General features: G+C 61.4%; 3 protein-coding genes across 10 annotated transcripts; 2 read left to right on the top strand and 1 right to left on the bottom strand.

Moving 5' to 3' along the window:
• BLOC1S3 (biogenesis of lysosomal organelles complex 1 subunit 3) lies at window positions 264-16,118 on the bottom strand. Of its 3 annotated transcripts, XM_018062585.1 has the most exons (3): window positions 16,059-16,118; window positions 10,859-11,082; window positions 264-3,314 (listed from the first exon to the last, which is right to left on the bottom strand). In XM_018062585.1, exon 3 carries the CDS (start codon window positions 3,304-3,306, stop codon window positions 2,716-2,718), a length of 591 nt encoding a protein of 196 aa, XP_017918074.1. In that variant the 5' UTR covers window positions 3,307-3,314; window positions 10,859-11,082; window positions 16,059-16,118; the 3' UTR covers window positions 264-2,715. The 3 variants fall into 3 exon arrangements, with proteins under 3 accessions (XP_017918074.1, XP_017918073.1, XP_017918071.1); XM_018062584.1 differs by lacking the exon at window positions 16,059-16,118 and having other exon boundaries at window positions 10,859-11,385; XM_018062582.1 differs by lacking the exons at window positions 10,859-11,082; window positions 16,059-16,118 and adding an exon at window positions 3,763-4,018.
• On the top strand, window positions 4,117-13,979 carry TRAPPC6A (trafficking protein particle complex 6A). The gene is made up of 6 exons (XM_018062586.1): window positions 4,117-4,443; window positions 11,686-11,753; window positions 11,910-12,027; window positions 12,524-12,607; window positions 12,776-12,869; window positions 13,681-13,979. Exons 1-6 carry the CDS (start codon window positions 4,360-4,362, stop codon window positions 13,710-13,712), a joined length of 480 nt encoding a protein of 159 aa, XP_017918075.1. The 5' UTR covers window positions 4,117-4,359; the 3' UTR covers window positions 13,713-13,979.
• Window positions 13,152-23,851, top strand: NKPD1 (NTPase, KAP family P-loop domain containing 1). 6 transcript variants are annotated; one of them, XM_018062577.1, is made up of 6 exons: window positions 13,152-13,680; window positions 14,526-14,581; window positions 17,005-17,117; window positions 17,981-18,430; window positions 20,257-20,388; window positions 21,747-23,851. In XM_018062577.1, the coding sequence occupies exons 3-6, from the start codon at window positions 17,018-17,020 to the stop codon at window positions 23,555-23,557; spliced, it is 2,493 nt and encodes an 830-aa protein (XP_017918066.1). In that variant the 5' UTR covers window positions 13,152-13,680; window positions 14,526-14,581; window positions 17,005-17,017; the 3' UTR covers window positions 23,558-23,851. The 6 variants fall into 6 exon arrangements, with proteins under 6 accessions (XP_017918066.1, XP_017918064.1, XP_017918068.1 ...); XM_018062575.1 differs by lacking the exon at window positions 13,152-13,680 and having other exon boundaries at window positions 14,116-14,581; XM_018062579.1 differs by lacking the exon at window positions 13,152-13,680 and having other exon boundaries at window positions 14,116-14,585.

The following is a 24,634-nucleotide window of genomic DNA, read 5'->3' as shown; positions in this document are numbered from 1 at the left end:
ACATGCCATTTGCAGCAATCTGGCTGGACCTAAAAATGATCGTACTAAGTGAAGTGAGTCACACAGAAAAATAAACACTATATGATATCACTTACACGTGGAATCTCAAACAGGACACAAATGAACTTACTTACAAAACAGAGTAGACGCAAAGACATGGAGAACAGACGTGTAGTTGCCAAGAGGGTGGGGGAGCGAAGGATTGGGAGTTTGGGGTCAGCAGATGCAAACTATTATATGTAGAATAAACAACAAGGTCCTGCTGTATAGCACAGGGAACTATGTTCAATAATATCCTATGATATACCATAATGGAGATGAATATGAAAAAGAGCGTATATCCACTCAATGGACATGAGTTTGAGCAAACTCCGGGAAACAGTGAACGGCAGGGAAGCCCGGCATGCTGCGCGCAGTCCATGGGGTCACATGACTGAGCAACTGAACAACAAAAACTGAATCACTTTGCTGTACAGCAGAGATGATCACAACGCTGTAAATCACTGCACTTCAATAAATTATTAAAAAATAAAACCCAAGGCTCTGAGTACCTGGTACTGGCAAATACTGCGGTTTGAAGCTACCTCTGCAATTTGGGTACAGATTTCCCATGCTCTGAGCTCAGCTGTACATTTAAAAGGACGTTTGGTTTCGAAGCCAGTATTTCTGGGTCTTTTTCAGAGGCAACCACACTGCAGAAGCACCAGTCTGAGGCTCCTTCACAAAACACATTTACCAGATGGCATCATTCTCTACTTGTTGGCTGCTCAATAAAGACCAAGGATTTTTACTTGGTTTAAAACTCCAGCTTTGTCTGGCCCCTGCTAGCACAGTCCTCGCCACCCCCATCTCCCCTGGTCTCCCCATTCCAGTAGAGACTAGAAGGTATCCCCCTCTTCTGTTGTTAAATAGGCTATGCCCTCTTCTGACTCAGGGCCTTTGCATATGCTGCGCACAACACTTTCCCACCCCCCATGTTTCACCTTTTTACACCTTCAGGGTTTTTTTTTACACCTCAAACTCATTCATCACTTCCTCACGGAAGCCATCTGACCATCCTCCGAACAAAGTCTGACAGATTTCAGTTACACTCTCACAAAACTCCTGCATTTCTTTAGGGCACTAACCACAATGCCAGAAAAATTATAGTCAAAGTATAAATTACAATTATTAAGACTATCCACTTATACAATAATATTTTCATGTCTGTCTTCCCCAGTGGATTGTCGGCTCTGAGAGGGCCCAGCCTGGGTGGGGCATCCCCAGGGCTTGGCTCAGGACAGGCGCAGAACAGGAGCTCAGTAAATGTGTGGTGAATGAACAAAACACAAGTGCAGAACCAGGGGGAAAAAACTTGGGGCCCCAATCTCCTAGCCACAGGTCCACTTTCAGTCGGCCAGGTGGGAAGGATCCCTTTCTTGGGACTCACGTTTGGAGCAGAATCGCCAACCGACCCGCCCCCCGCCCCCAGCTTAGATGGGGAGATAAGAGGAACTGATCATATCAGTGAATGTCTTGAGTTTTAATGAGTTTGCCATACAGTGCTCTTCCTCAGCACTTCTTCATCCTGGGAGCTCAGATCTCAGCTCAGGTTGGGATAAGAGAGTTGGGGAGGGGAATGCATGTGAATGGGACTGAGGGGCTGGGGCTGGGAGAAGAGGGAGCAGTGAGGAGGAGGAGAAAGAAGGAGCTAACCCAGAAATCCAAGCAGTTTAGCATCCGTAGCATCCACGGAACATAGTGAACAAAGTACACGTATCTGCAAAGTGGTGTCATATTGCACATAAAGTTCCAGGGTGAGTCTGTACTGGGCCCTCAGTGCCTGCTGGGGGCACCCTCAGCCTGGTGAGTCAGGCCCAGGCCTGGAGCTCATACCTGGAGCTTGGGCAGAAGGCATAATCTCGGCCTGGGGGGTGGGAAGGATACACCAATTTGGGCCTGGAGGAGATGCCACCTTGGGCCTGGACAGCTGGAAGGGGGACCTCCTTGAGTCAGGAGGGAACCTCATCTTGGACCTGATGAAGAAAATCATAGGGGATCCCTGGAGCTCAGAAGTAAGCAGGTAGTTTAAACAGAATGGGAGAAGCAGAAAGAGGCAGAACCAAAACTAAGGGTAGAGCTGGACCCAGGAAGCAAGATCAGGCCAACAGGGTACGGCTAAGCCCAAGGAGAAGGAGCCAAAAAGGGGCAGAGCAAGGACCAGAAGGCGGAGATGGAACCAAGGCCAAGCCTGGGGAGCAGAAAAAGGGTCCAGATTAGAGGGACAAAATTCCAGAAGTGGGGCAAGGAGACAGAGCCAAGGGAGTAAAGATATCAGGGAACTGACATTCAGCCGGATTCTGGCACTCCCCTGGGGAGAAGGAAGCAGGTCCAGCCCCTGTGAACAGAAACCAAACTGAGGAAGGCAGAGAGCAAGGAAAGATGAGGCTTCAGGAGCTGTTAAGAGGGAGACAGATCCAAGAGCAGATAGGTACCCAGGAGCTGGAGTCAAGTTTCAGACACAGGCTCTGAACCAGGAAGCAAAGGCCAAGCCCAGGGGGAGGAACCAGAGCTACGGTCCAGCAGGGACACACACACACACAGCGCATTATCCAGGGGCAAGGTTATCCCTGAGGGTGACAGCAAGACGGGTGGGTGGCTAAACAGAGCAGAGAGCCAGGTCTAGAGGCCGCAAGGCCTACCCCCAGGGCAGTCAGTGGAGACAGTGGGTCACGGCTAGGCTCTCGGTCCCGGGTCCTTTTCAGGCTCGGTCCCCGGCACACCGCGGATGTCGGGCAGCAGGCGGCAGCTGGCCACGATGTCCAGACGCTCCGCCAGCGCGCAGAGGTCCCCCCTCGCCAGGCGCACGCTGTGGGCTGCGGCTAATCCTGCCGCCTGGGCAGCCGCCAGCCTACCGGCCAGGGCGGCCACATCACGGCCCGCGCGACGGTACACGCCGCTCACCGCGGCCGCTACGTCATGGTCCAGCCGCGCCTGGCTCTCAGCCAGCCGGAGCTGCAGCAGCGAGCGCGCAGGGGCGGGCGCCGGGGCCTCCTCCTCCGCCCAGGCCTCCCCGGCCGTCTCCCGCTGCACCACGAGCGGAGGCAGGTCCCGCGGCGCGGCCTTCGGTTCCGGCTCCGGGTCCGAGTCGGTCTCCGCAGCCTCCCCAGCCACTCGCAGTCCCGTGGGGCGGCCGCGCGTTGGGCCCGAGGGGCCCAGGTACAGCTCCTCCTCCTCCGACGAGGACGCAGAGAGATCTGAGTCCGACTCGGCCGCTTCCCCCTGCACCACTGTCTCAGGCCTCCGCCGACGACTCTGAGACTCCATGGCGCGAGCTAGGGAGAAGACGCGGGAAAGGATGATATGAGAGGCGGGCGCCGTGCCGTGGTTAAAAGCCGCAGTTTCTGGATTCTCACCTCCTCCACTATCTTAAAAATTTGGGGTCACTGCCTGCCTGGGGTTCAGTTTCTGTAAACTAATGATGGTAGGAACTACTGGACTCTGCCTCTACAGTGTACTGATGGGAAAACTGAGGACCACCAGCTCGATCAAGACTCTGAGACACGAGGTCAGGGAATCCTAAACTCTTCCCGATTTTGCTTCCTAGCAGAGGCCACACCCTCCACACTGTCTTCTTAGCCTGTGACGGATTCGGAAGCACACGGGTTTCTGAGCCGCTCGGGAACCAGGGACTCCATCACAGAAAGGGTAACAGTCCAAATGGACTCGGGGGAGGATGCACATGGGGCGGGGGGAAGCGAGCGTTATCACCGAAGACCGTACCAGGTCACCAGAGCTCCGAGCCTGCGGGATCCTCTACCTATCCGAAGTGCGGCGTCTTTACCGAGGAGCGCGGCAGCCCCAACCAATAGCAGAGAAAGTTGGGCGGGTGTTGGCGGCCTATCACCTGGGCCGCCCGGCTACCAACCAGGAAGTAAGCCCTCCGGAGCAGATGTTGGGGCTGCTGTAAAGAGCCACGTGAATAAGGGCACGGCCAATAGGAAAGCGGTTGGGCTGGCGCTTCCGGGTTGTGCTGCGAGAAGAGTGGACAAATAGAGAGTCTAAAAGACGAGCTGTCACGTGTAACCAGCGACTCGACCAATGGAAACGCTCGCAGACCCGGAAACGGTGAAGAAACAGCGGGACGGGCAGAGGTGCTTGTCACGTGCGGCCATTACGGACAAAGCAGGCCCTCCCCCTAGACTCCCGGGTTCACGCGCGCACCACGAGAGCCCAGGAAAGGAAGGCGGGGCTAGCCTGAAACACCAATGGAAGCAGGAGTGGGTGGGCCGCACTTAAGAAGCAGGAGGCGGGGCTTGCCCAACTGGGCCAATGAGAACACGAGACGCTGAGCGGTTGTTAGGCGACTGAGACCCGCGCATGGCGGACCCGGTACTGTTCGAGTTTCTGCACACCGAGATGGTAGCGGAGCTGTGGGCTCAAGATCCAGACCCCGGCCCCGGGGTGAGCGCCGGGTCCTGGTAGGGAGGAGCCACGGGCCGCGGCTGGAAAGCCAGTCGAGGCCCCGGGAGGCGCGGAGGGCGCGGCAGCGGCCCGGGACGAATACCCGCCCAGCCCCTGATCGCGGGGAGACCTCCACTGCGGGCTTCCGCCTCTGCAAAGCCGAGTCCGGACAGGGCCGGCCTCGCGGGTTACTCCTAGAACTGTGCGAGACAGCTTGGGGACAAGCTCCTAGCTCAAAACCTGACACAGAGTAAGAGGGTAGTAATTACGATTGCTTGGTATATATTGAGGACTTACTGCCCGGGTTAAATCCCGCCTGCGCCACTCACCCTGGGTGTGAAAGCCAGTGATTCGATCTGCGTGCCTCAGTGTACTCCCTTGTAAAATGGGATCATAACAGCACCTAAGACTCGGTGAGACATTCATTCAACAAACTTGCTGAGCACTTACTGTTCCCCAGGCACTTGTTTCCTTGTCCTCACAAAGCTTAACCTTTTAGTAGGGAATTTCCACCAACAATGGGCTTCCCAGGTGACTCAGTGGTAAAGAATCCGCCTGCCACTGTAGGAGATGTGGGTTAGATCCCTGGATCGGGAAGATCCCTGGATCGGGAAGATCCCCTGGACGGAAATGGCAACCCACTCCAGTATTCTTGCAGGGAAAATATCACGGACAGAGGAGCTTATCGGACTGGGGTCACAGAGTTGAACACAACTGAGCGGGACACCCAGGCAAACAATAAAAATAGCAATAAATGTGCCACCTGCTAGTGAGAAGTCCTATAAAGAAAACTTAAGTAGAATCAGGGAAAGAAAAGGGATGGAGTGGTGGATGGTGGAGGAAGGCCTTTTTGAGGAAAAGAAGGGAAGAAGCAAGCCCTGGGGATAAGTAGGGAGGAAGAACATTCCAGGCAAGAAGAGGCCTTAGATCGCTTGGAATTTTGAAAGTTGGTGCTTAGGAAAAATGCTTAAGACTTTAAAGCACTTAGTGCCACGTCTAACACATAAGTGAAAATGAAGTCGCTCAGTCGTGTCCCACTCTTTGCGACCCCGGTGGACTGTAGCCTACCAGGCTTCTCCGTCCATGGGATTCTTCAGGCAAGAATACTGGAGTGGGTTACCATTTCCTTCTCCAGGGGATCTTCCCGACCCAGGGATCGAACATGGGTCTCCTGCACTGGAGGCAGACGCTTTAACCTCTGAGCACCAGCCACCTCTGTGCCCGTCTAACACATAATCAGCCCTCAAAACATGGAGCTCTGTTTTAAAATCTGGTACTAAGAAGAAAGGGTGAGGGAGAAAGCAGATGCTTAATAAGTGGGTGCTATGGCCACTTCTTTCATTATTATTCTATCATCATCATCAATATGCAAGACATTTTTATTGATGTGTGTTTCCTTCCCAATCCAGGAGCCCTAACAAGGCTGTTGCTTGTTATCATCCCAACATAGACAAACTCTTAACTATTAAAACATGCAAGCTGCCAGGCCTTGCTGTAGGGGCTGGAGATTACTCAGCAAACCGTGCAACACCCTTGCCTTCTGGAGCTTACGTTGTAGTGGGGGAAACAGACAAATCAGATAGATGCATCTATATTGTACCTTTGGGAAATGCAATGAGAATGATAACACTTGGGGGAGGGAATGTGCACTGGCCTGTGTCAGGGAGAGGGCTGCAGTGTCCCAGCACCCCATCCATCCTGGCATTCAAACAAGGAGCCCAAGGGTCTGCAGTAACCGTCTTTACTCCCTCACCTTCAGCCATTAGCCAGGCCCAGCCTGTTCCACTGTCTAAATACAGTTCCCATCTGTCCCCTCCCTGTTGCAGTGTGGCTCCCCTCCCCTCTACTCCATACCAGCCCCCTTCTTCATCTTCCAGCTTATTTTACCTGCCACGTTGATACTACGTCGACATCTATTAATCCTTCAGTTCAAATGTCTCTTCCTCTGGGAAGCCCTCAGTGGAAGTGGGGGTATCTCTGTTCCGTTTGCACGTTCCCCCTCCCCACACCACCATACGAACCTGAATTATGATCCTTTAGTTACTGCCATCTCCTCTGCCAGGCCCCATGCTTTGCGCTGTGGGCAGGGACCAGGTCCTCAGAATAGATGTACATCTTTTTAAATTTATTGTTTGTTTGGTTTTGGCTGTGCTGTGTCTTTGTTGGTACACTTGGGCTTTCTCCAGTTGTGGTGAGCAGGGGCTACTCTGGCTGCGGTGCCTCTCACTGGTGTGGCTTCTCTGGTGGAGCATGGGCGCTGGAGTGTGCAGGCCCCAGTGTTTGTGGCACATGGGCTCAGTAGATGTGGTGCACGGGCTTAGCTGCCCCACGGTGTGTGAAACCTCCCAGGACCAGGGATTGAACCCGTGTTCCCTACACTGACAGGCGGATTCTTTACCGCTGGACCACCAGGGAAATCCCAGTGTGGATCTGTTGAAGAAGTGAGCACAGCCCCTGTGCCTGGAGGGTGAGGGTGGGGACTGGGTTCACTTATATTGTGGCCAATAATAACGCCCACCAGGTGCCCGCAGCGGCCTCACCTTCCTGGTTCCATTTGATCCACCTAACAACCCATGGAGGTCAGCATGATCCTCCCCGCTTTGTAGGCGAGGAACAGAGGCTTTGATGGATGGAGTCTTTGCTGTCAAGTGGCAGAGTCAGGAATGTAACTGGGCCTCCCACTCCCAAAACCTGTGCTATAAACTCTCACCTGTTTCAGCATCTTCCCTGACACTCTTGGGAGGATTTTGATGTGGCCAAGCAAGTGTGGGGGACACGCGGTTACTCAGCTTTGCTCAGCACAGGGTTTTCAGAGCGTGAGTGTGCCCACGACCTTTGGCAATGGCTGTCTGCCTGGCTGCCTCCGCAGCCCCAATGCTGGGGTCCCTGCAGCCCCAATGCTGGGGTCCCTGCACCAGGGATTCCGGCAGAGCTGGGCTGGGAGGTGGCCTGGACATTGGGCCTCAGAGCTCCTGGGTGGTTCCCGTGTGCAGCCAGAGTGAGGACTGCCATCTCCCCACATTCCTTCAAGCTGGCAAATCCTGTTCCTCAGCGGCACATCGTGGGCAGCTGCCTGGTTTTCCCGCAGTCTTTTCTCTTTTGCCCCGGCCCCTCCCCTCTCTGCTCCTTCTTTTTGGTCCAGCAAGTGTCCTGTCTGCCTCTTGGATACTTCTCGTGGCTCCAGCACAGTGCTTTATCTGATTCAGTTCTCAGAACAGCCCTCCAGGGTGGACATTATTATCCCATTTTACAGGAGAGGGACTGAGGCACCAGACAGGAAGGGGTTTTCCGGGATCAGAGGCAAAATCAGGACTCGGGCATCCGGGTCAGAGCTTGCCTGTGGCAGCAGCCCCACCAGCCCCAGAGCCCCTTGAGGAAAGCAGTGGTGGCTGGTTCATCTCTGTCCCCGGCGCCAGGCGCCACAGCCATTGTTCAGGGCTTTTTGATCTCCACGTCCTGCCTGGTTATTTGTAGCTGTTGAGTGGATTCTCCTGGAGGGTTACGGCTTGAGTGGAAGGCTGGCTGGAGGAACAGGAAGGTCTAAGGGCCTTTGTTATCTGAGCAGGAAAAGTTCCGGGAGGAAGAGGCAGGGGAGGAGGAGGAAAAGGAGGCGGCTGTGGTTTGTCCATCTCAGGAGTTTTGACGATAAGGGGAACCTGTGGGCAAAGGAATGAAGCCTGCGTGGGAACGAGCTGTCCTCTGGAGGCCCAGGAACAGCCGTGAGGGCCGGACCCTTGTCCATTGAAGCCCAGTGGGCGCTCAGCCAGCACCTTCTCTCAGGAGGGCCTGGGCGGGGGGTGGAGCAGCCATCAGATACAGTCCTTGTCCTCAGGCCGGAGCCTGGGAAACCACCTGCTTCCTGGAAAAGTGCATGGCATCGGGGCGTGGTGCCTCTGAGGCCGCAGAGCCGCAGTGGGGCCTCTGTGAGCCAACTGGGGCTCTGTCCTGAGGGTGGTGGGAGCCGTAGAAGGTTTAAACTGAGGTCGCTGGGCTCAGATTTACTTCTTCGGAGGTCCTCCCTGGACACGTGGGTGAGATGGGACGGAGACTGGGCGGGGAAGGAATGGGCAGACAGACGGGGGACTGGGCGAGCTCGCCGAGTGTCAGCGGAGAAGGTGGGATCTGCGGTTGTCCTGGAGACTGCCTGGGTGGATGATGGGGGAGAAGACTAGCGACAGGTTGGGAGCTGTGCTCTCACCTGGTCACTCTCCATAGTTCCTTTTTTTAAAGAAAAAAAAAAAGATTATTTCTTTGGCCACACCGAGTCTTAGTTGCAGCACCCGGATCTTCGGTCTTCCAGTTGCTGCACACGAGATCCTTAGTTGTGGCATGTGGGATCTAGTCCGCTGATCAGGGATCGAGCCCGGGTCCCCCTCACTGGGAGCTCGGAGTCTTAGCCACTGGACCACCAGGGAAGTCCCCTCACCATACTTCTTTTGCATCTTCTGGGGCCACTGACGCTGGGGAAGCCAGAAGGCATCCCTTCTCCCTGTGCTTAAGGCAGGACCTGGGCTGCCCTACCCTGGAACCTCACAAATAACTGAGGGGCCCGGCACGCAGCCCCCCCACCCAGCAGTCCAGGACGGCACGGGGGAGGCAGTGTGGTTTCCCGGTTTCGCGTTCCTCCTGCTCGGAGCTCTGTGGCCCTTTTCAGCCTGGATGCCTGAATCCGCCTTTAGCCGAGCACAGCTGAGCACGTTTTCCTCTTTCAGCGTGTCTTCTCCCGTTGTTGTTCCATCTGTGGTGCTCAGAGGAATCGTAGACATTCTGGGTCTCTCTCCACGTGTCAGCTTTTCTTTTCTTTTTTTTTTTTTGCCCTTAACAATCTGTGAGGTTTTAGCGACTTTTCAGAGTTCTCTCTTTTTCGGCTCCCTTGCAGAGAGATTCGTTTTGGCCACCACGTTCGTTTTCACGCATGCTTCCTTGTCGGCTTGTCCCTTCCTCCGAGCGCCCATGGTGCTCGTGGGTGCCCTTGGTGCCCACCCTAAATAAGCCTTCCCTGAGGGGGTCCCCCTGCCCTGCTTCTCCCATCATCTCAGTTCCTCTCCGTGGGCTCTCGTATAAACCGGATGCAGGGAGCCCAGAAACGCACTGTCTCTGGGCCGGGCTCCAGAGGCTCAGGACAGGATGGGAGAGGCCCCTCGCCCATCACTAGCAGTGATGACCCCCTAGTGTCGAGGAGCTTTTGCAGGGCCTGGGGTGTGCCAGCCCTGCCGCCCTCCCCTCCCCCAAACCCCATCCCCTGTCACACTTCCTCCCCTGCCCCTCCCCACCGCCTCTCCGCCCTGCTGGCCTTATGCCCCCTCTCCCTCCCACCCCCAGTCTCTGCACTGCAGCAGGTATTTACCGGGCCTCTTTCGAGGGCTGGGACCGTGGGGCCAACAGCAACAGCTGTGTGCTGCGAGCTGCCGGTCAGCCACCCCTGGGAGATTGGGCCCCCCCCTTAACCCTGTCACCAGCTTGCCATCCCCACTAGGCACGGTGTGCGAGCTCTGCACGGGAGCTAGGAAGTGACCGAGGGATGAATGGGGGTGTCCTGGGAACACAGGTGCGCTGGGTCAAAGCGGAGCCCCGTCCGGCCCCCTCCAGGAGTTCCCCTGAGCAGGGAGGTGATGTAAGAGCAGCAGAGGCCTGGCGAGGGCTGGGCAGGGAACCAGGTGCTGAGACTCGCCCGCCCACAGAACAGAGCCCCTCCTTTGTGGGCTTTCCCTTTCCTTTCACCATCCCCAGCTCATCAGCAGGCTGACAGGTGCAGAGGCTGCAAATGGCGACAGTACCACTTCCCCAGCCCGACTCGGGGTGCTTGGCTCGCACTTATCCACTCCTTTAATCCTCACGAGGGCCCTGGGAAGGTCCTTGTTTTACACGGGAGGACACTGAGGCACAGGGCAGCTGGCCACTGCCCCAGGCCCACAGCTGGTAAGGATCCGGACCCTGGACCCAGCCACCAGGCACGTGTTCCCCTCGCTGCCCCTCACACCCGAGCTCAGACCTCGAACACCTTAGTCATCGAGTCAGCCTGCCCCCCCGAGGCCAGCCCTGCCGTGCCGGAGGACACCAGAGAGCACACGCCGGTGTCACGGGCAGGAAGCTGTGTCCTTCCCCAGGCCCGGTTCCCACAGGAGGAAGGCAGAATGGCGGGCCAGGGTCTGGGTGTCACGTGGCCCAGCAGAGGAGGGGGCCATCACGTGGGGCACCTCTGCTCCGGCTCCCCACCCACTCCTGGCACCTCCCCTCAGCCGACGTCAGCCCTTGCCACTTCCCTGGGGCACGGACAGCTGCGAGTGTTGCCCTGGTCGCCTGCCCGTCAGCCACCTACATGCAGGAGCCGGACCTGCTCAGGTCCGAAAGTGCCTCTGGGAGGTCTGACCTAACCCCTCTGTGCCCCGGTCTCCAGATGTGAAACACAACCTACCTTATGGGGCTGTTAAACAAGGGGGTCTGCACAAGGCAGCTGGCACAGCGTAGGCCCAGGTCCCGATTCCTCACTTTGCTCATTCAGCATGTTCCTCACACGCCCCCGGTGTGTGTCCGGCCCCCCTGACGCCGTCTTGGCGTTTCTGCTGCTCAGCTCTCTCCGGGTCACACAGATGGGCCACATACACAGGTCGGCTCTCCTCCAGCCACGCTCTAGGACACCTGGACAGACACCAAGTGCGGCCTCCTGCCGCTCAGTCCCCACGCCTCAGCACCCCCACCGCGGGACCCTGGCCTGGCCCCCCGGAAGGCCACTTGGCCACCCCTGCCTCCCCTGAGCCCCTGCGGGTCCCTCCCAGGAGTCTCGGCTCATATTTAAGGCCTCATAATCACAGCTGACGTTTCATCCGCCTGCTGGCCCATCTGGGGGCCCACCCCTGTGGCCCCTCCACTGCAGCCCGCTTGCTCGCCATATGAGCCCCAGGGCAAGTCACCTTGAGTTTCTGGGGTGACGGGAATGCTACCCCACAGGGCGTTTAAGGACGGACGCTGAAAGTACACTCAGGAAGTGATGGGAGTTGCAAGGAAAGACAACAGGTGAGGCTCAGCCTAGGCAGGACCCCCATGTTTCCCCGAGTGAGTGCGAGCGGAGCCTGAGGGCCGGTGCAGTCTGTGGATCCAGCCTGCCACTCAGGAAGCCCTCTATCCTGGGTCTTGTCTCCCTGCACCAGCAGGGACACACAAGCCCCCCTCAGCTGCTATACCGGCTGGCTCCCGGCTGGAGGTGGCCGAGGGCCCCTCAGCCTCCCTTCCTTGGCCTTCTAGGGACAGAAGACCAGCTTGTTGGTCCTGGAGGGCATGGGCTTCCGTGTGGGCCAGGCCCTGGGTGAGAGGTGAGAGGCAGGACCTGCAGTGGGCTCCCTTCCTGGGCAAACGGGTGGGGAGGGTGCCTCGATCCAGACAGGATCCCAAGCTGGTCTCCTCCCTGTTCCTCACCCCGGGGCTCCCCCAGCCTGGCCCCCACAGTGTCTGCTGCTGCTCCCCCCCAGGCTGCCCCGGGAAACGCTAGCCTTCAGGGAAGAGCTGGACATCCTCAAGTTCCTGTGCAAAGACCTGTGGGTGGCCGTGTTCCACAAGCAGATGGATAGCCTCCGCACCAACCACCAGGTGTGTGCCCCCTGGGCAGACAGCGGGCAGAGGCCGGAGCCCCGGGAACCCAGGGAGGGGACCCAGGCTCAGGGCAGTCACAGCAGGCTCAGCCCCCCTCGGGGCCTCCCCACAAGGCCCCCCAGGACAGGCCCCTTGCAGCTTGCGGCTGTGCCTCGGCCTGACGCGGCTTGTCTGCACCCGAGCCTCGTTCCCATTAGGCGCCCACGCTGGGCCTGACTGGTGGCCTGATGGCCTGGGCTGTATCTTCTCCCCACCGGGCACCCTGGAAATCGTGCAGCAGGGGCGTGGAGGGGAGGACACCAGGCCCTGGTTGGAGGGTCCACGGGTCCTCGTATAGCCTCGAAGGACGGCCCAAGACCGACCACAGCCATTTTGTGGGAAGGGTCCTTCCGGACCTCAGGGTGGCGGCGCTGGGCCCTTGCCTCCCTTCCCTGCCCCCACCAGGAAGGTACAGGTGCCACATCGGCTCCCTGGGACCCTCCTCTGTCCCCAGGGGACCTACGTCCTGCAGGACAACAACTTTCCCCTCCTCGTCCGGATGGCCTCGGGTCTGCAGTACCTGGAGGAAGCACCCAAGGTACCGGGCGTGATTCCAGCCTGGGGCAGAGGCCTCTTCCCAAGCCCAGGACCCTGGGAGAGGGAGGCGGACCCACTTCACCCCGCTGTGAACGCTCAAGCCCATGTGGCCCCGGGGTGTTGGCCTCCCCCTGCTCTGCCCATGGTGACCCGTGTCCCCCGCCCCTAGTTCCTGGCCTTCACCTGCGGCCTCCTGCGTGGCACCCTCAGCACCCTGGGAGTCAAGAGCCTGGTCACCGCCTCCGTGGCAGCCCTGCCCGCCTGTGAGTTGGGGTGGGGGGGTTCCCCCCTGCTCCCAGGGGCCGTGGAGGTGGGGCTGGGCGGCCCAGCCCCACTGCAGATGGGAATCTGTGGCCCAGAGAGCTGAAGGCCCAGGCCCAGGCCACACAGGAGGTGCAGCCCATCCACGGCCCTGCCCCCGATGTCCTCCTAGACTGCTTCCCTGGGCGTGCCAGCCTGGCGGGGACAGCCGACGACAAGGACCTGGGCTAGTGTTTTCCAACACTCTTCCCAGTGCAAGAACCCATGTGGACACAATAGGAGTCACCTGGGGATGGTGGGGTGGGCGGTGCTGGGCTGAGGAGCTCCAAAGGCAGCCAGTGTGAGGGGGTGTCCTCCTGACCCCGGGGCCCCGCTGGCCCACAGTGCCTGCCAAAGGACAAGCCGAGGCCCCACCCTTCCCTGGGGGCTGCCTGCGACCAGCCCTCCACACACCCTTCCCTCGGGCGTCTTCCCCTCTGCCAGTCCCCAGGGCCACACATCATAGGGGACTGGGGCCCGAGCCGGCAGGATCTGAGCCACATGTGCCACTGAAACTGGGCCAGGTCCCTCCCCGACAACCTACGTGCCTGACCTGCTGCCTGCCCTTCGTGCCCCTGGCCACCCACACAGCCCTGGGGCACAGGCCAGGGGTGGGGCTAGGGCACCATCATCTCAGGCCAGCGAGGAAATGAGGTCCAACCAGGGCCACCCAGGCTGAGGGCACTGGGCCCGGGTGAACGGCTCAGAGGAACTGGGGTGCCACCTCTCCCCTCCGGCCCCAGCCTCAAGCTCAGGCCAGCCCTTCTCTTCCAGGTAAATTCCAGGTGGTGATCCAGAAACCTTGAGGAGCCCCAGGTCCCACTCCCAGACGAGCTTCACGGCACCCCGGCCCAGAGAACCCCACTGCTGCCTGTGCTGGGGGCTGGTGCTGGGGAGACAGGGTCCCCGCACTGCAGGGTGTCACAGATGCCCAACAGATGGGTGTCAGAGGGAGGTGGGGGTGTCCCGGGGGCCAGGTGGTCCCCGCGGCATTCGGGGCTGGTGTGGAGGGGGTCTGCACCACACATGTCCCTCCACAGGGCAGGCACTCAATAAAGGTTCTGTAAGTGGAACCAGACTCAGAGTGGAAAGCGGGGCGGCGGGGGGGGGGCGGCGCTCTAGAGTGCTGGGGGCAGGGGCAAAGCGACTGTGTGTCAGGGGCCCAGTGTGGAGGTACCCCATGGGGCTTCCTCCCCGCCAGTCCCTTCCTCCCCGCCAAGTTCCTGTGGCTGGCCGCCTCCCGCCCCACATACCTGGCAGGGGAGGATGGCCCCCAGCACGGGCAGCCTTGCCAGCATGGACAAGTCTGGGGCTGCTGTCTGCTCAGCGGGGTCCAAAGAACGGACCTCTCCCTGGGAGCGAGGCCAGTGGCCCCTGGAGTTGCTGCCAGGTGTGGGCTGGCCTGGGGGGGCCGCCAGGAACAAGGATGGGTGAGTGGGTGGGCCAGACACCCTCCGCTCCCCTAACACACACACACACTCTATCGAATACACGCTTAACGTGCCTGGCGGATACGAGTCATACCCAGAACAATGGCGCCGCTGACTAGTCTCTGGGCAGTTCAGCCTCCGTGCCCACACCCCACCCCCTGCCACCACCTCCCGTGTTTACATTCATAGCATCTGGGGGCATCACCCATTTGGACTCTGCCGGGCTCTGCCACTCGCTGCCTGAGGTGGGTAAGTACCCCGGCCTCAGAGCTGTAACCTGAGGCTGGGATTGACCCGCATGGGAGGAGGAGGGGTCCCCTTGCCTAAGAACCCCCCAGGGGCTGGGGCTCCTCTGCCTCCATAGTGTCTGGTGCAGACATCGTATGCAGCCCCTTCCCCAGCACACACAGCCGAGCCCCGCAGTCCCTGGGTTGCCTCTGAGCCTTAGCACAGGCCTTTCCTGCCTGGCCCCCTCCCCAGACTCCTACTCCGGCAGCCTGCAGCCTCCGCTCCCCACCAAATCTCCTACAGCGGCTGCTCACTCGCGCTTCCCCGTGGGTCCCTGGCTGGGGGCTGGCACTGTCCAGGATGAGTCCTAGATGAATCTCGGTCACTCAGCTAAACTCTGCAGGCAGGTGGGCGGGGGTGGGGGGGCAGGGGGAAGGCCCAGGGCCAGCCCTGCCCTCAGGAAGCCCAGTGGCAGTCCAGAAGGAGCCCCCAGAGACCCTCCCACCCCTGACTCCGACACGCCAGCCTGGCCTCCTTGCTCAGGACCGGGGTAGAGTCCTGAGCTGGTGGAGGATGGGGAGGAAGAAGCTGCTGGGAGGCATGGCGAAAAGGGAAGGAGACATAGCTGGGCTGCAGGGGGTGGCGTCTGGTCACTGCGCACCAGTCGGTGTCCTCTCTCGTCCTGGGCGCTGCTCGGGGGTTGCCTCCCCCACCTCCTGGGGGAGCCTCTGCTGGTGCCATCACCCCAGCAGCAGCCACAGGGAGACGGGACCCTGGAGAGCAGAGGGGCCCCCCTCCAAGGTATCTAAGATGCCTCCTCCCCACCCCCACCCCCCAAGAATATCTGCAAGGCGCCTTCACTACCGGGCACAAAACGCTGCCTGCAAAGCCTGGCTCGGCCTCTCTAAGACCTGGGCCAGGGGACTCTGTCGGTTCTGTTTGCTCATCTGTAGGGCAGGCCTCACGGCCGCCCCGCAGGGGCATGGTCCAGGGAAAGGGGGTTACTGTAGAGAAGCACGTGGGGAGTTCCCTGGTGGTCCAGCGGTGTGCCCTCGGGGCCGGGTCCTGGCTGGGCACCTCGGATCTCACAAACCATGTGTTGGGCCCCAAAAGGGAAAAGCATGTCCACCGAGCGTGGCTCCTAACGAGCCAGGAACTCGCGTGTCCTCACTTTATGTGAAGCATCTGGAGCGGCCGGTAAGTGGGTTGGTTGGAGCCTGTTGCCGAGTGCCAGGCACTGGGCTCAGCAGACTCCCAACGGCTGCGAGAGGCCGCCCCAGATGCCAGTCCACTCAGCAGTGAGGAAGCAAGGCTCAGAGAGGGGAAGTCACCTGGCCTGGGAGGAGCTGGCACCCGAAGCTGGGATCGCTCCTTCCCTGGGCCTGGACTCCCGGCTTCCTTCCTGCCCGCCCGCGGCCGAGGTGCCCAGACCTGCAGACCCTGTGGCGGGGCCCTCCCTGGGCGGCACCGAGGCCTGCCATCTCCGTGCCTTACCTGGGGCACCCCCAGTCCTGGAAAGTGGAGCGCAGCAGACGGGGACTGGGAGGGCTTGCTGGGGACAGGGCGGGGACGGGGCGGGCAAACCGGTCAGGCGGCTGGGCTCCCAGATCCCAGGCTCCGTAGTCGGCCCGCGCTGACGCTATCGGACGGAGGCGCTGGCGCAGAGCCGGGCGGGAGCTGGCGCTGCAAGGCTGCCTTCAGGTACAGGAGACCCCAGGCCAGGGGCTGTGGGGTGGGGTGGGCGGGGCCACGCGCCTGGTCCCCAACCCTCACCACCCCGTTTCCTCCACGCCTTGGTGCCCCCCGCCGCCTCTAAACAGCATCCTTCCCGTCCTTAAACTGGGTGCCTCACATTTTAAACCCGGTGCCCCCCACCGCCCTGCATCATCCCTAGTTTGCTCTCTCAGCCTCTCCCAAAATGGACCACGCCATTTCATTTTCTCCCCGAGAATGCCCCTCTCTCCAACCCCTCATTACGTCCCAAACGCCCCAGCCCTGAAACTCCAGTCGCTGGCTGGGTGGCTCACTGCTCCCACCTCTCATCACTGATTGCGCTGGTTTCAAAGGGCGCCAGCCGCCACGTCCCACAGCACAAACCCCCAATACCTAGTTCCCCCTGGTTTTACTCAACCACACACCAGCTCCCAGCCCACCTCAGCTCAGCACCCGCATTGTCCCGGCCTCTTGGAAACCTCCCAAACAACCCAGATCACCCCCCTTAACACCGCCCAACCTGGGGCCTCACCGTCCGCTTCCCACCCCATCCAGACCTCCCAGTGTTCCTTGGAGGAGCACCTCCACCCCACCTGGGGACCCCAGCATCAGGAAGGGGGCTCATCCAGGGCAGGTCTCAGGGAGCCGCCCCGGGGGTAGGCTCTGCTGCTGGCACCCAAGGCTGCTGGGCACTGAGCCAGGCCCCTCCCGCCCCCTCCCTGAGCAGGCCCCCGGCCACCATGCACCAGCACTGCACCGTCCACTTTGCCAAGGGTGCCCTGCCCCCTCGGATCGCCACTGAGCGCTACTTCTTGGACCCGGAGTTGGGGCACCGAAAAGGTAGGCATTCAGTTTTGGGGGGTCCTGGCAGCAAGGAGGGGTGGCTGAGGGGGATGGCCAAGCAGAAGAAGACCGTCAGGCCCCAAGAGAGAAAAACCACCAGCACTCACCATAGAGGCGTCTGCACAGAGCGCCGTGGGGGGCCCTGGGAGGCCCACCTGACCTGCCTCTCCTCCCCCAGCATGGGAAGAATTTCCTCCCCGAGTCACCAGGCCTGGGGGGACTGCCCCCCACCTGGGGGGAGCCATGTGGTGGGAGGGAGGGGTCAGAGGGCAAGCCCCCTCCGACTGAGTGTATGAAGGAAGTGGGGGTCCAGCCTCTCATGGTGACCACAGGTGGGGAGGGGGTGGTTATCGCCCACCAGGTGATTCAGCCTCCTTGGGGCCTCCCAGGGCAGCCCGAGGGCCTCATCTGAGGGCCTCATCTTCCTTCCCGAGGGCCTCATCTGAGCCAGGTGTGAGGCCCAGCCCCCCTTTCCTAGTCCCCACCCTGTCCCCTCTCCGCAGTCACCTCCCGTCACTCTGGCCTCTGGACCAACCGGGCCAGCTCCCAGTGGAGTATTCTCAGTGCCTGCACTGGGGGACACCCCGAGGACTGGAGAATTGGGGGGAGCAGGAACTCCAGGACAGCATCCCCACTCTAGTCCCTGACCTGGCTGAAGCCCAGGCCTCTGCACCTCCTCCCCTCCTTCCCACCCCAGCCGTGGGGAGAGTGCAGGGCGAGGCCGCCCCTCTGCCCTCACCCCCTGCTCATCTTTCCGATTTCTCCTGAGCCCTCCTCCACCTGAAGACCCGACTGGTTCCTGCCAGTGCCCTCAGGGCTCGGGGACCCAGGCCCAGTCACCCCCACTTCCTTCCTTCCAGGACGCTGTCATCAGGGGTGCCACGACCCAGCAGCACCTGGCGCCCACAGGCCCTGTCGGCTGACCCCCAAGGCATGCCGGCAGCCGGCCTACCATGGCCACCAGGGGGGGCGCGGTGGCTGTCGCCGGGGCCCCCAGCCCCCCACACAGCAGCAGCAGCAGCAGCAGCAGAGGCGGCAGCCCCAGCCTCCACCTCCCCAGCCCCCACAGCAGCGTCTCTGCTCTGTTCACGGGGCCCAGAAGCGGCCACCCGCAACCACCGCTGCCCCCGCGCAGCCGGCCAGCGCCCCCCAGCCGCCCCCCACCTCACTCACTGCAGCCAGCATCCCTGCCACCGGCGGCCCAGCCCTGCCCTCCGCAGCCGGCACCCTCCTGGAGCCCAGCAGGCCCACGGACGCCCGGCCCCTGCCCGCCCCTGCAGCCTGTGGCTGCTTCACCTCCTACAGCTCCGGTGCTCGCCCAGCCTCCCCCTCCCAGGCTGTCCCTGCCACCTTGCTTCCCTCCTGGGCCTGGGGCCTGCCCTCCTCACCCTCCATCTGGGCTCTGTCTGGTGGGCGCTTGTCCCCAACCCTGGGTCTCGGGGCAGCCACCACTACTTCACCTGTCAGGAGCCAAGGGTCCCGGGCCAGGCCAGGGCCCTGGCCCCAGCTCTCTCCCTCTGCTGACACCCTTGCTCTGCTTTGTCTCCCCCAGACCCCCTGACCTGGGGCAGTGGGTGATGAGCACCAGCTTGCTGGCCAGCTCGGGGGTGGGGGAGACGGGTCAAGTGTGCGGCTACAGCCAAAGGTGTGGCGCGGCCTGGGAGATTCGGAGAGCAATGCAACCACGGGAGGGGGCTGGCCCTCTGTCAAGTGTCGTGACTGACATTGACAAGTGACACCCAGCCACTCACTCACTCACTCACTCATTCTGTGACTAGGTATGGACACCTACAGGAGTGCCAGGCTCTGTTCTGGGAGTGCCCCGGGGAGCAGGACGGACAGATCGCTGCCCTTATGGAGCTCACATTCTGTAGGCAGTTGGGGGAGGCGGGTTTAGAGGAAACAACAGGGAAGTTCAAAACAGCGTCACCAGGTGATAACCATGTTGGGGGAAGGACAGGCAGGGAGGGGAGATGGGGTCTGCAAATTAAGCAGGGTCATCAGGCGAGACCCCATTAAGGCGACCTTTGAGCAACATGGGGCAGTTCTCTTGAGTCAATGGCAAAGGCACTGAGCCTGGGGTGGCTGGTTCAAGGAGGTGCTTGTGGCTGGATCGGGGGAGGTGAGGAGGAAGGCCAGATAGGGCCGAGAGGGCCAAGGGCGGCCGGACTGTGCGGACCTCGTGGCCGCAGTGAGGGCTCGGCCTTCTCATGGAGAGGCAGGGGCCATGAGGGCCCAGAGCTGATGCTGGGGCATGACATGAGAGCTGACTCCTGGAGCCCAGGCGAGAGGGGCTGGCGGCCTGACCAGGGAGGTGGCAGCAGACGTGGGCACTCACACTGGTTTCGAGGGCTGTTTTGAAAATAGAGCGCGGCTGAGCTCATCTCCAGGTCGGGCACAACCTCATCAACAGAGAAAAACTAGAGCGCAGCCTCGTGGCCATGATGCCCATTTCACACACTGGCAAGTAGAGGCTCAGTGAGGTGAGGTCAGCCAGTGACCAGACAGAGCAGGCTCAGGTCCTCCCTGGCTGCCGCCTTAGCTGACTCTGGCCCTAGTCTGCCCCCTGCCCTCCCAGCTGTGCCCCCAGGCCCAGCGCTGGCACTGGGCGAGGGATGAATAACGCAGCCCAGAGGCCTCTATAAAAGCGGGCGTGTCATCCCCACCGAGCACCGCCAGATTGGCCAGTGCCCCCCCACTGCAACCCAGCTGTACCCTTCTGGCGCTCCAACTCTGGGTCCAAGAACTGGCGTTCAGTGGGGGCCCAAAGGGGGAGAGCAGGCCCACTCTGGAGAGTGGGCTGTAGCAACATTGAGCCCCTGTGCCAGGACTCAGACCGGACAGCTGCGCCCTGAAGGGCCACCCCAGGCCACGACATTGACAGAGGGCCTGGCCTCCACCAGACCCTTTGGTGCCCTCCGACCCAGACGGGCACATCTGGTCCCGGAGGAGGGGGCTGCCTGCAGCCACAGAAACCTCTGCTGGGGGCTTTGGCCTGAGTCGCAGCTGCGAGATGGGGAGGGGTTGCCAGCGGTGCAGGGAGAGGGCAAGCACTGCGGAGGGCAGAGGGGAGGAGGGTGGTGTCTGGCCAGCCTCGCTGACTCAGGTTTCCCCTCCCCACCCCCGGCACCCCCAGACATCTTGACAGAGGATGACGTCTACTGCAGCTGCCTGGCCAAGACTCTCTGCCATGTGCCCGTCCCTGTGACCGTGGGTTTCTATGCCCCCTTCGGCTGCCGCCTGCACATGATGCTGGACAAGATCACAGGTGAGGACTTGCAGGTGTTCCGGGGAGAGGGATTAAGGGAAATGGAGCCTTGGGTCCCTGCCCCGCCCCAGGCTTCCCCAAGACCTGCTTGCCCCTGAGGTCAGTCGACCTCAGGCCAGAGGCCTGTAAGTCAGCATTAACCAGGTCCCTCCCCATGCCTTTGCCCCCCTCCCCCACCAAATCCACTGCAAGGAACCTTTCTAAAATACATATGGATGCGAGACATCCCTGGTGGTCCAGTGGTTAAGACTGCATGCTGCCACTACACGGGGTGCATGTTCGATCCCTGGTCAGGGAACTCTAAGACCTCACATACCACGAGCTGCAGTCCAAAAGTTAAGCAAATAACAACAAAAAATAAAACACACATCTAGCCCTGTCCTTCCCCTGCTCAGAAGTCTCCCATGGCTTCCCAGCACCCTCGGGAGGAAGCCCAGGTTCCTCGCCAAGGCTGCAGGCTCTTGCCGAGTCCCTCCTGGGCTCTGTGCTCCTCAGGCCCATCTCTTCTCCCCAGCCCGGGCCCAGGGCCGGATACCCACAAGACCCCAGACAGCACTGTTAACTGAAAACACGAGCAGGTTCAAACCCTGCTGCAGCTCAGCCCCCAGCCCCAGTCACCGTCAGAGAAACCGGAGGTGACTCACCCCTGTGTGCCCGGCCCTGGGGAGCTAAACAAGCCCACATCTTATTGTTGTCACAGAGCGAAAAACAGGGTCCTGGGAGGGGAAAAGATCTGGCCAAAAGGCAAAAGCAAATAAAGCTTCTGGTTCACTCACTCACCCTCCCAGCAGGAAGGTCCTGCCCCCAACCTCTCACGATCCAGTCCTCTAGACATTGTCCCAGCACCCAAGGGACGCGGGGTGGCCAAAACAACCGGGGCCCTGCCGTTCCTGGGCTCACAGACCAGCGCAAGAGACAGACCTGTCCCCAGACAGGGAGGACCCAGTATGGGCAGGGCTGCAGTGGAGGAGCTCAGGGTCACCTGACCCAGCTTGGGTCTCAGGGAAAGCTTCCTGGAAGAGGTGACAGCTGAGCTGAGAGCTGGAGGAGGGGCAGTAAGCCAGGAAAATGGGAGCCAGGGGGTATCCTTGCGGCCCTGCATTTCCCTTCCTCAGCACCTGGCTGCCCCAACACATCCTCTCTCCTCCGGGGGCTCTATTTCTGACCCCCCCATCCCATCTCCCCACCTCGGACCCTCCCCTGTTCAAGCCTGGCTCCAGGCCTCTCCTTCCGCCCTTGTGCACCTGCCCAGTGCTTGGGGATGGCCCCGGGCTCCCTAACACCCAGGCCCCCAGTGCTGGTCTGAGCCGGTTCACATCGCGCCCCCCTCCCCGCCCCGGCGCCCTCGGTCCCCGCAGCGCTGATGCAGCAAGAGGCAGCCCAACGCGAGACCGAGGAGCTGGAGCGCGTGCAGTGGCGGCCGCGGCCCGTGCGGGGCTGGGCCTTCCCGAAGCTGCTGTGGTACCTGGTGTTCCTGCAGCCCATCATCACCGAGGTGCACCTGCGGCGCAAGAACGTCAAGTTCCTCTTCATCCGCTTCAGCGCCTGGCAGTACGCGGGCACCGACAAGCTATGGGCCGGCCTGGTGACCACGCTGTGCGAGGGCATCCGCCACCAATACGGCGCTCTGCCCTTTAGCGTGTACTCGGTGCTGGGCACGAAGGCGGCCACGACGCTGGGCTTCCACCAGCGCGAGTGGCAGTGCCGGCACCGCGTGTGCCTGGCGCTGCTGGCGCTGCTGGCTGTGCTCAGCCTGGGCGTGGGGCTGCTCTACCTGTCGGTGGGTGCCCGCTCGCTGAGCCACCGCGCCAGCAACAGCAGCCTGCTCCGGGTGTTCGGCGGCGCGGCCACCACGCTGTCGGGCTCCGGGCTGCTCATGGCCGTGTACTCGGTGGGCAAGCACCTGTTTGTGAGCCAGCGCAAGAAGATCGAGCGGCTGGTGTCGCGCGAGAAGTTCGGCAGCCAGCTGGGCTTCATGTGCGAAGTGAAGAAGGAGGTGGAGCTGCTCACCGACTTCCTGTGCTTCCTGGAGATCTACCAGCGGCGCCGGCTGCGCGTAGTGCTCGAGGTCACCGGGCTGGACACGTGCTACCCCGAGCGCGTGGTGGGCGTGCTCAACGCCATCAACACGCTGCTGTCCGACAGCCATGCGCCCTTCATCTTCATCCTGGTGGTGGACCCCAGCATCCTGGCCGCGTGCCTCGAGAGTGCCGGCTCCATGAAGGGCACGGCCGACAACGGCTACCTCTTCCTCAACCGCACCGTCACGCTGCCCTTCTCGGTGCCCATCATGGGCCGCCGCACCAAGCTGCAGTTCCTCCAGGACGCTGTGCAGAGCCGTGACGACCTGCTCTATCGCGAGATAACGCGCAAGCTGCGGCCGCCGGGCGGGGCCGGGGCCAGGGGCAGCGAGGGCGCGCAGCTCCTGGAGGTGCAGACGCAGGCGTGGGGCGAGCGTGAGCAGAGCCGCATCGACGCCGAGGCGGCGCGTCGCATCCGCGAAGCGCTCTTCTGCCTGCACGACGAGCGCGACTGCCTCTACGAGTACGTGCCCGACAACGTGGTGTCCATGCGGCGCATCGTCAACACCGTGCCCATCACCGTGCGCCTGCTGCAGCAGCAACAGGGGGACTTCGGCGGCCCCTCGCCGCGCCAGGCCGTGGCTTGGGTCGTGCTCGCCAACCAGTGGCCGTGCCGCCTCAGCTGGGCCCTGCAGTGCCTGGAGGACCGGCAGCAGGCCGGGGGCGCGCCCGAGGCCCGCTCGCGCCTCTGGGACGTGTTCAGCGACCACAGCCGCGAGCTGCACACCATGACCAAGCCGCTGCAGAACGTGCTTGACCTGGACGGCGACCCTGAGCTTTTCGAGCGCTTCCTGGGCGCCGACTTCCCTTTCACCGTGGCCGAGGCTCAGAGCCTCCTGCGCTGCACCGTCAACCTGGACCACTCCATCCGCCGCCGCATGGGCCTCATCCGGGCTGTCAGCGCGCTCAAGCCGCCCAGCCCGCCCAAGTCCCCTGCCCGCGACACCCCCCACGCCGCCAACGGAGCCAACCACGCCCCTAGGGCGGCCCAAGCAGGCCACCCTGCAGGGCACGCCCCTGTGCATGCCAGCGAAGCCCACCAACCCCGGGACTGGGCGCAGGGGGGCAAGCCCAGACCCATGGCTTGAGCGCCTTTGACTCAGGGGCAGTCCAGCCCAGGTGGGCCTTGAATGTAAGACTTCTGGGCACAACACTTGCATCTGCCCAGATGAGAGTGTAGGGGGCCTGGCTAGGCTCAAGACCCGGGGGCCAGTGTCCAGAGTGGGGCCTGTGGTGCCCATATTTCCCAGATGAATCTGTGAGCCAGGGAGAGCCCTAAGCCATGGCCACCAGGAATGGGACAGCGTGTGTGTCTGAGAGCTGGGCAGAAGGACCCATGAGGAAATCGGGGTTCAAGTGCAATAAATGAAAATGTGAAAGCCCCCGAATGGTCTTCCTTGATGAGAGCAGGGAAGCTGAGAAGCAGAGATGGCCCTGGCCTCCCTAGCTCACTGAGGACTGGGCACCAGGCCTGCCTTGTCCTGCCAGGTCTACTGCATTCCCAGGGAGTCGGGCAGGCTCAGCTGACATCCCGGAGGCGGGAGGGGCTGCGGGGGCGACAGGCACGGCTGCGGAGGCAGGGGCGATGAGGGCCAGACGGATGTGCTCCTTGACTCAGTGGAGCACACCCAGGCCTCAGGGGATCCAGGTCCCTGTCCCCACACCTGAGCTTGCCCCTCCGTGGGCAGGGCAGGAGCTGGCATTTCCGAGGGTGGTGTCCCCAGTGAGCTCAGCAGGCTGCTCCACTCGGGGTGGCTCCTCCCCTGGCATAATGGGTTAATTAGGCTTTGCTGGCACTGCAGTCTGGAGGAGCTGGTGGCACTGCCTCTCCCGGATAACTAACTGTCCGGGGGGGCGGGGGTGCCTGCCTTACGGGTCACTCCAGGTCCACCGGATGAGCCTCTTGAGGAGGACAGGGAAGTTGAGGCACAGAGATGGGGCACGTGGAGCCAAAGTGGGGCCCTCCTAGGGCCAGCCCCTGCATCATGGCTCACTAGCTTCCTTTCCATCTTAGGGACAGAGACCCAGGCTGGGGGCACCACTCCTCTGGGCAGCTTCCCAGTTCTCACTGGTCAAAGAGCCACAAGCTGAGGCTATGGTGTGCCTGGCCCAGTTCAGTGGCTGGGGGGTGGGGGGGTGGGGGGCAGGGCCCTGAGAGCCAAGAG

The sequence above is a fragment of the Capra hircus genome, chromosome 18 (assembly GCF_001704415.2).
Source record: "Capra hircus breed San Clemente chromosome 18, ASM170441v1, whole genome shotgun sequence".
In the NCBI taxonomy this organism is placed as follows: Eukaryota; Metazoa; Chordata; class Mammalia; order Artiodactyla; family Bovidae; genus Capra; species Capra hircus.
Note: the sequence above shows the minus strand (reverse complement) of the source record. Positions and strands in the feature narration are given on the sequence as shown.